Raw genomic sequence first — 9,184 nt, forward strand, 5'->3', positions numbered from 1 at the left:
AATTAACGTGGCTTCACCTTCAGCACTTTTCTCACTGACTCCTGAGTGCCCTGGGGATCTTGTGAAAATGGTGCCAAGCTGTGAACTGGAGTGAGCCCAGCTGGAGGAGGGCCGCCCCAGCTCTCTGGGCTCCAGCAAGGGCTGAGCCCTGAGGGGCAACATTGATTGGGCAGCCAGGAGAGGCCTTTGTGGGGTGGAGGGGTTCTCCTGGTTGCTATAAAAAGTCCAAGCTTGGGAACGCCGGCACTGAGCGCTCCCTGCGGTGTATGTGCAGTTGTTGCTAAAACTGGAAGAAGTCATTCCCCATTCCCCATGTTCCCAGTTGCAACGGTACCAATAAAGGCCATCCGAATCCCTCACCAGGTGCTCAGCACATTGGAACTGGGGCTGGGATCCCAATGTGGGTGGGTTACAGTTAAATTTGTGCCCTGGGATCTGCTGAGCTTAGGGAGGGAGGAAGAAGAGAAAGCAGAGAAGAAGTTCTAAAACTCATGGGAGAGAGAAATCCAAGCAGTGCACAGTCAGGATACCCAAATTAGCCATTCTGATGTGGATTTCTCCCAGTTTGGTGCCACTATGGCACTGCTCTTCTGCAGCCTCCATGTAGGAACAACACTTTGAACTTCATCCAGAACAGAAGAAATACACCGTGTGCTAGAAGAGCAAACCATTCCAATATTCCTGAGCATCAGTATGTCCTATCAGGGCTACAAACTCTATGAACTGAGCGGTGTGGTGGCTGTAAAGAAGCTCCAACTAGATTTTAAGATAGTGGAGCGTTACTCATTGGATGCCCCGTTGGATGTGGGGAGGAGCTGATTGCTGGAAGTGGCCATTCCTCAAAGCGTCGGCCTTTCTCTGTGTTCAGACCATACACCTTTAAAAGTATGACTTCAGGTATTACATCTCCCCTTCGATAAAACTCCCTTGCAGGCAGGAATAAAACTTACAAAAAGGCTGTTACAGAGACCATCAGCTCTCTATTAGATCGCCTGGAATATGCTCCACTAGCAGCAGAGTTTAGTCTTCTCCAAATTACTGTAGAGGATTTGACTGTATCTTGCTGATCCATCCACATTTTAATTTCCTCTGCACGGATACATATTGCAGGATGCTGGAAATCCCCAAGCCCACTGGAGCTGCACGACTGGATGTTTCATCCTGTAACACCAATAAAATGTTAATGCATACTAATAGCGGCAGCAAAGGGGGTTATGGAGCGAGCTTGGGAGCATTGGATAATGGCTGGGGTATCCGTGGCGTGGGGAATTTGGGGTTAGGTCATCAAGTGCTGCCCTTTGTCAGCGCAGGGAGAGAAAACCCCTCTGGCAGACCTTGAGGGAGTGGGGGGCAAATGCTGGAGCATGGCATGGAGCGTGCATGGGGCACAGGGTGGGCAAGGAGAGAGATGGGGCGGGATGAAACTGCCCAGGGAAGGGATGGGGTCACTGACCACGGAGGTGCTTAAGGGAGGGGCAGAGGTAGTGCTGGGGGACGTGGCACAGCGGTCAGCAGTGGAGGGCGGTTGGACTGGATGGTCTTCAAGGTCTTTTCCAGCCTTAATGATTCTGTGATTCCATCGGGGAGCTCAGGAATAGGGGGTGTGGGGAGGGAGCAGGTGACTGCCTCCACGCAGAGCTTTTCCATTCACATCAACGTCCGCTTCCATGCTGTAAAACCTGGGAAATGGGTTAAAAAAGCAGCAGTACACAGGTACAAATGCTGCTGTGTGGGGAGAAGAAAGGGGAAGCCACTGCCTCGTTGTGAGATTACTATAGAAATAAACACAGAAATGAAACTGGGGGAAGATTCATGAACCAAAGTGGGGGTGTGCAGAGCATTCCCTGGGCTCGGTCAGTCCTCATAGGAGGGCTGTTTGCTTCCCCCCACCGGGGGACAATTAAGAGCAGGGCTGATGGGGGCTAACTTCAGAGATGGCCCTTTGCAGGTGTGGGGCTGCTCCCTCAGCCCAATCATGGAGGCAGAGGGGAGATAAAAGCAGGGTTTGGGGCTCGGTTGCTTTCCCCTTTTCTCCTCTTGCCTCCTTCCAGGAGGGCTGGGATGACCTGAGCAGTGCAGCCACTCACTGGGGAGCCGAGGTGAGCAGGATGTGCTGGGCTCTGAGTTCTGCTGTGGGAGGGAGCAGCCGGGTTTTGTTGTTTCTGTGTTTGTGAGGCAGTGACTCGTTGTCTCAGAGACCCCTCGTGGGTTTTGCTGCATATCTGTGCAGTGCCATCGCAGCCCCCGAGATGTCAGTGCTTGGAGGTTCTGCTTCTGCTTTGCAGTGTTGGTGTTTGTGTGCTGGCAGTGGCTGCTCTGTTGCTGCTTTGCCTTTTGCTCCCTGTTTTCTGTTGGATGGTGCCTTTGGTTACAACACAGCCCCTCTTAACTTCCCGAGGTGGATTTCACTTGAGCAGCATCGCAACCATCAGCTCTATGAGCAGGTCATAGGAAGGCCAAATGTGAGTAATTACCACTCCAATGCTAATTACCTGCATTGGGCCCAAACCCAACGCACCAAACGCTGCTCACAGGAGCTGCCTGGACCTCACAGCTGAGTGTCCCTATAGCTGTGCTGCTGTTCTCTGTGCACAGCAGAACTCAGACATCTGCTCACACATCCCCAAATGTGCTTCTATTCGTTCCTGTCTGAGCTGGGGCGGTGTGATGGGGGCACGTGGCTCGGGGCTGAGGGTCCTGTGGGGGTGCACAGAGCTGATGTGTGTGCAGTGATGTCCCTCCATGCAGCTGCTGCCCTGGGCCTGGCAGTGGTTGGGCTGTGGGTTACAGCATTCAGCACAACGTGTAACATCCTAATGAGCCCCTAAAAATTCTAATCAGCCCCCAAATGCTACTGCAGGGTTCCGCTGAGCTGTGGGACATTGTGGCCCTGAGTGAAGTGGGGAATGGATGGGATGAGGTCCATTACCTGGAGGCAGCATCTCTCTGGGTGGGGGGTGGCCCATTCCCCTCAAACTGAGGGACTCAGCACAAAAGCAGCCCCTGGTCCTGAGAATGGGATCCTCCTGCAGCTCTGCTCCAACCCAGCTCCCTCCCAGAGCCCTAAACCACCTCTGCTTGGTCACAGGGTATGAGGAGATGGGATGCCAAGGGGTTTGGGCTGTCACACTCAGCCATGGCTGTGTGACACCATAGGGCAGAACTGGGGGTGCCTTGAGGCAGAGCTGGTGGGGGTCAGGATGGGCTGCCCCAGACTTTGGGTACCACACTGCACTCAGCATCACTCCGGGCTGTGGGTTATGGAGGGATGGAACTGTTTGGAGCCCGGAGGTGCAGGGGATGCGGCTGTCGGGGTGCAGCCTTCCCGTCACCTCCCTGCCAGCCCGAGCGCTTCTGCCATCATGATTAATTTATCAGGTGCTTATGAATATGCAGATGAGGTACCGGTTTCCAGGCTCTGCTTTCAGGAGAGGCTGTGATGGGCTTTCTGCTGCCTCTTCAGCAGAGAAATGTCATGTACCGGGGCTGGGAATAAATAAGTAACGGACAGCGCTGGGGTCACAGCGGCTCTGCGAAGCTCAAAGCTCTGCTCCTTCCTCGGTGTCGGGGATTTTTACCCACGTCCCTACGGAGTCCCTCACCCACTGGTTATCTGTCCTACGGGGATGGGTTTCTCCATTCCCAGGGCTTTGAAATTGCGATGGGAGCCCCAGAAAGTTTGCAGCGGTGCTGGGGCTCTGTGGATGCTGGGGCTCCGTGGGTGCTGGGACTCCGTGTCCCACTGGGAACCCCAATGGCCGGAGATGGGGAGTGGGGCGACGTGAGGATCGTGTGCTCAGTGAGCACAGCCTCGGCCCGTCCGTCTGTGCGGGGGTTGGAGGGGGAGGATGCGGTTCTCCGGGCTTTGCTGACCCATCGCCATCCGCGGGCAGATCTCCCCGACGCGCCGTTTGCGGCCGCGCTTCCCCCGTCGGGGCGATGCTCGGACTGACGGTGCGACCCGCTGATCCCGGGGTCTTTTCCGACCGTTCTGATCGCACGGTGCCGTTCGGGAACCCCCGGCCCCGCTCCGTCCGTTGCCGGCTCAAACGGACGGAGGTCCCTTCCCTGCCCCGCACTGAGGTCGGGGCTGCTTCCCCCCCCCCCCCCCGCTCCCGGCGCTGCGGGGCGCGCTGCGGGCACCAGGGGGCGCGGTGGGCGCGGAGCGACGGAGGGGGGGTCCGCTCCCAGCTCAGCTCCAGAGCCGCCCCCCCCCCCCTCCGTAACCCCAATTTTGGCCGCTCCTCCTCCCCATCTCCTGGAGAGGGAAACAGCGCGGGTTTGGAGGGTCTGCGGGTGTCCGTGTGTCGATGCGGGGTTGGGGGTGGCAACTGCGAGCATTTTGCACGGGATTTTTAGAGATCTTGACGGTAATTCGCGCATCCCGCGGTCAGCGCGGGGGTGGGACGGGAGAACCCGCGGCTTTCATTCATTTGGTTTGAAGAAGGGGGAAGGAAGGGAAGGGGGGGAAAGAGAGACATACGCAAAAAGGGGGGGAAACCCACCACCACCACCACCTCCACCACCACCCACACGCACCACCCAGCGGCACCGCGCGGGGATAACAAACTCCAACTCAAAAAAAACTTCCCGAGCGCATCGGGGAACGCGCAGAGGTGCGGGACGGGGGCGGCGGGGGGGCCCCAAACCTGCGCGGGGCTCTGCGGATCCGGGGGGGTCTCGGGGAGGGGATGAGGGGAATGCGGGGATGGGGGTGGGCGGAGGGGAATGCGGGGTGGTGAGGAAAATGAGGGCGCAGCAACTTTATAATCGACTTTTTATTAAGATTATAAATTTTAAACAAATCTGAACAGTTTTACCCGGTGATATACAATTCCATATGCACAAAAATACAGGTTACAAACAAAGGAAATAATAATAATAATAAAAAAAGACGACAACAACAAAAAAAAAAAAAAAAAGAGGAAAGCAAATGAACAAAAACCCCGAACCGAACCCCAACACAACGTCCTCAGTTACACACAGTGCCGATCCCGTGAAGTTGGAGTGGGCAGAAACACACACACGTGGGGGGAGGGAGACCAGAAAACCCACCTTTTTACAACAAAAGGTTTTTCTTTCCGAAAAAAAAAAAAAAAAAATAGAAGAAACACTAGTAGGAAACAAACGAACCTACAGGAGCCGAATCTCCTCCCAAAGCACGCTGGGTCTGCGATGCTGGAAGGCCGGCACCAGAAGAGTTGAACTTAAGAAGCAAAGGGGGGGGGGGGGGGCGGCCCCGCTTTTTGCTCCCTCTGCTCGTGTGACCCCATAACCCCGCAGCAGCGCCGGGGAGGGGTTGAAGTCATATCGCACACGTTTCTATGGTGGGAGGGAGGGGGAACAAAGTTGAAATGTTTTCATTTCTACCTTTTTTTTTTTTTAATATATCGCACAAAGCAGAGCTGCCCGGGGGTCCCGAATTGCCCCCCGCCGCCGCCCGGCTCTCACGTGGCCCCGCGGCCGCCCCGGGCGGACACAAAGAGGATTCAGCCTGGAGGTGCTCCGGGGGTGGCATTTTTCTGTTTGCTTTTTAATTATTATTTCCCCCCTCCCCTCCTCCTCCCCGTTTGTTTGCTTAATTATTATTAATTTTCTTTCTCTTTCTGCAAAAATAAACTCCCAAGATCTTAGATTTTTTTTCTTTATTGTACAATTTATAAAACATCGCGCTGCCCTCCCGCTCCCCCCAACCCCCATCGCCCCCCCCCCCCCCACCCGCCCCTCTCCCCAACCCCCATCCCCTCCTTTGTTTCTGGGTGTCCACCCCCCCTCCTTTTCCCCCACCCCATCCGAGAGCTCCACGCACCGCGGCCCCCCCCCGCACCCCCGTCTCTCCCTCCGCTCCCCTCTCCGCTCTAAAACGCGACGATGGCCCGAGTCCAGGCCCCCAGGCTGGCCAGCGCCTGCTTGCCGCACAGCTGCCCGTTGAGGGGCTGCTCCGAGTCCGCCTGCTGCCGGCTCACCAACCCCGTGAAACCGGAGCCGAAGATGGAGATCAAGTTGGAGATGTTGGAAGAGTCCTGCGGGTGTTCGGCGCTGCCGTACTCCTCGAAGCGGGCGCGTTTGGTGCACGGGGCGAACTGGGGGCCGCCCGCCACCCCGCCTCCCCCCGGCTCCCCTTCCTCCACCCCCTCCTCTTCCTCCTGCCCCGGGTAATACTTGCGCTTAGCGCCCGGCGGGGGCGGCGGGGAGGGGGGCCCCGGAGCCGCGGGTTGGCAGCAGCACGGGCACTGCGAGCAGCACTCCTGGTGCAGGTAACCGTTCTCCACCGTGGTCACGACGTGCGTGTCCAAATCCAGCACCGTGGTGCGGCTGCTACAGTGCTGCTGCGTTCCTCCTCCGCTCCCAAAGTCACAACCGGAGGAAGCGGCGGCGTAAGGGGGGGCCGCCCCGGCACCGTGTCCCGCTCCGTGCCCGGCGGGGGCCGCTCGGTAGAACCCCGCGGAGTCTCTGCACGGCGCTCTGTGCTGCAGTTCGGGGGCGGCGGAGCACAGCGGTACCTCCGGCCCCGGTTCCGCGCCGCCCCGCAGCGCCGCGCAGCTCCGAACGTCGCGCTCGTGGGGGTCGCCGGGCAGGGGGGGCATCTCCGGAGGGGCGGAGGGCGGCGGAGGAGGGCAGGGAGGGGGAACGGCGAGCAGCGGGGCTCCGTCGGGGTAGTGCTGCTGGCGGCGGTAGAGCTCGGCGTAGCGTTCGCTCAGGTAGAGCTGGCGGGCGTTGCGGAGCACATAGGAGACGAGCAGGTTCTTGTGAAGCTTGATGCCGCCTCGCTGAGTGCGGGAGCTGTGGATCTTCCGCAGGGAAATACTGATCAAACTCTGCGCATCGAGGGTGCACTCCATCCTCCTCCTGCGGCCCCTCAGCATCTGCTCTCGCCACGCAGCCCGGGCCGCATCCACACGGTGCAAACCGGGAGGGCGTGCGGAGGGCTTTTGGGTCGGTTTGGTGGTGGTGGTTTGGCTTTTTTTGTTGTTGTTGTTTGTTTGTGTGTGTGTGTGCAAATCCAAAATAATAATTAAAATATATATATATATATATAAAAAATAGGCTCCAAAAGGCAAAAAAAAAAAAAAAAGAAAAAAAAAAAAGAAGGGGTTTGGGGAGGAAAGGGAAGGGAAGGGGGGGGAAAGGGGGGGGAAAGCCGGAGAACGGAGGGGGAGAAAGAGAGGGCTGGCTTCAGGGGGCGGCCAGCGCAGGGAGCGGAGCGGGCATCGCCGTGCGCGCCGGTGCTCCGCGCTGCTGTGCTGCTGCCGCGCTCCGAGCAGCACGGCGCGTGCAAGCAGTGCAAGCACTGCGAGCGCTGCGAGCTCTGCGAGCACCGCCACCAGCGCCGCGCGCGCCCCCGCCCTCCCCGCGCGCCGCCCCCGCGCGCGCCCTCGGCCCCGCCCCTCCGTCCCGCCCCCTTTTCCCGCCCTCCCCCCGCCCCCCCACGGCCGGTACCTGTCGCGCAGAGGCACTGAACGCCCGCCCGCCCAGCCCCCGCCTTTTATAGCACGGCGCCGGCCCCGCCCCGCCCTCCCCGAGCAGATGGCCAATGGGAAAGCGGAGGGCGAGATGACGGGCGGGTGTGGAGACCAATAGGAGTGAGGCGGGCGCAGAGCGCCGTTCAAACGCCGACGGCCGCCCCGCCTCGCGGGTTCAGGTGAGCGGGGCGGCGTGCGGCGCTGCGGGTCCCGGTTCCGCATCGAAGCCCGGTACGGCGGCACCGTCGTCACACCTCCGTACTTTCCGGTCCCGGTAGCTGCGTGCAACCTCCCAGCTCCAGTCTCAGCCTCACTCTGCACCTTCAGTCCATTTGCACGCTCTGAGCATTGGGTGCCGCTTGGGACGGGCTCCAATTCCGCAGCTTGTTACCCCACATGAGGAGCGGGGCCGTGTGTGGGGTGTGATTAATCAAGGGCTGCTCATTAAGGGCTCCTGCCTTCCCTCCTTCTAGCTGGCTGAAAGGCCGTGTTCTAATAGGTGTGTGCAGGGGGCTGGGTTGATTTTTGGTGCTCGGGGTCCCCACTGTCCTCATTGAGCAGCGACGTGGGGATTTTTGTTCCCCCTGAGGCCATAGCTGAGTTGTTATAAGCCTTGGGGTTGGGGGGGGCTGCAGTGTGGGGTGGGAGGAAGGCTGTGACCTCCTTTGCTAGAAGTGCTGGAGAGCCAGCCTGCAGATCCCTTGTTCTGGGGCGCGGGGGCTGCGGTGGGTCCCTATCGTTACCTGGGGTTGGGCGGCTTTGCTGCCCTGCTGGGCTCAGCTGTGGGGGTGGTGGGCTTCACTGCAGCACAGGGGAGCAAACCCAGCACCGCAAGGGGTTTCTCCCCATAGAAACCCCAGCTGGGAAGCAGCTGGTCCTAATCCTCACTTATGGAGCAGCTCCCTTCACCCACTGCTCTCAGCTGTGCGGGATGGGCTGAATGACATTGAGCATCGCTGACATTCTGGTGGATCCTCTTGGTCTGTTCTCCTGATCTGTAAAATGAAAAATAATCACGGTCCTACCCAGAGGTGATTGTAGCTGAAGGCAGTGGGTATGGGCATTTGAGACGTGGGATTGCACTCTTTCTCTCTGCTCGGCTCCTTCCCTCACAGCCCTTCCTTGCTGTAGCTCAGCCTTTCCGTGCTGCAGCCTATGAGCCAGGAGCTGCTCTGCACAGCTGGGGTGCAGCAGGGCTGTTGTTTGCAGCAAATCGTGGTTATTCTAGGGTGCTTTTGTGGGTGAACCTGGGTTTGCTCCTGCTCACAGGCACCAAAGGCTCTACCTTTGCTGGGGTTGGTGCTGTCAGGCTGAGCCCAGCTGTGGCTTAGCAGCGTTCCCCTGGGCAGCAGAGAAGCATGGCAGAGGATGCTGCTGCCTCCAGCCTGCACAGGCAGTGCCTGCTGTCATGTCCAGCCCACGCTTGCTGCTTTCTGGCCCATTTCCATCTGTAAAGCTCCAGCCACGGTGGTGGTCCAGGCTGAGAGCTGGACTGCCTGTCAGCTGGCTGCTATGGGTGCCTTGGGCAGCTCGCTGGCTTTGCTAGCTGCAAAGCATTGTCCTGGTGAGCATTGCATCATCCTGCTCCCCATCCTGCCCTGCCTTGGGTTTGCAGTGGGATGCTGCACGGTGTTGGCCCTTCTTGTTTTAATCGTTGGTTAGCCCCGTGGGTTGTGGGTTTAATGGAAGGGTCAGGGCTCTGCATGCAGCAGTGCTGTGTT

General features: G+C 58.7%; 1 protein-coding gene across 1 annotated transcript; it reads right to left on the reverse strand.

Moving 5' to 3' along the window:
- Positions 1–5,813: 5,813 nt before the first annotated feature.
- Positions 5,814–7,408, reverse strand: IER5L (immediate early response 5 like). Its single transcript, XM_010727014.2, has one exon. It carries the CDS (start codon positions 6,864–6,866, stop codon positions 5,859–5,861), a length of 1,008 nt encoding a protein of 335 aa, XP_010725316.2. The 5' UTR covers positions 6,867–7,408; the 3' UTR covers positions 5,814–5,858.
- Positions 7,409–9,184: the final 1,776 nt, after the last annotated feature.

The sequence above is a fragment of the Meleagris gallopavo genome, chromosome 19, assembly GCF_905368555.1.
Source record: "Meleagris gallopavo chromosome 19, MGAL_WU_HG_1.1, whole genome shotgun sequence".
Classification (NCBI taxonomy): Eukaryota; Metazoa; Chordata; class Aves; order Galliformes; family Phasianidae; genus Meleagris; species Meleagris gallopavo.

Excerpts from the sequence above, each read along its gene's own strand:
- IER5L (XM_010727014.2), bottom strand. The coding sequence starts at position 6,866 with ATGCTGAGGGGCCGCAGGAGGAGGATGGAGTGCACCCTCGATGCGCAG.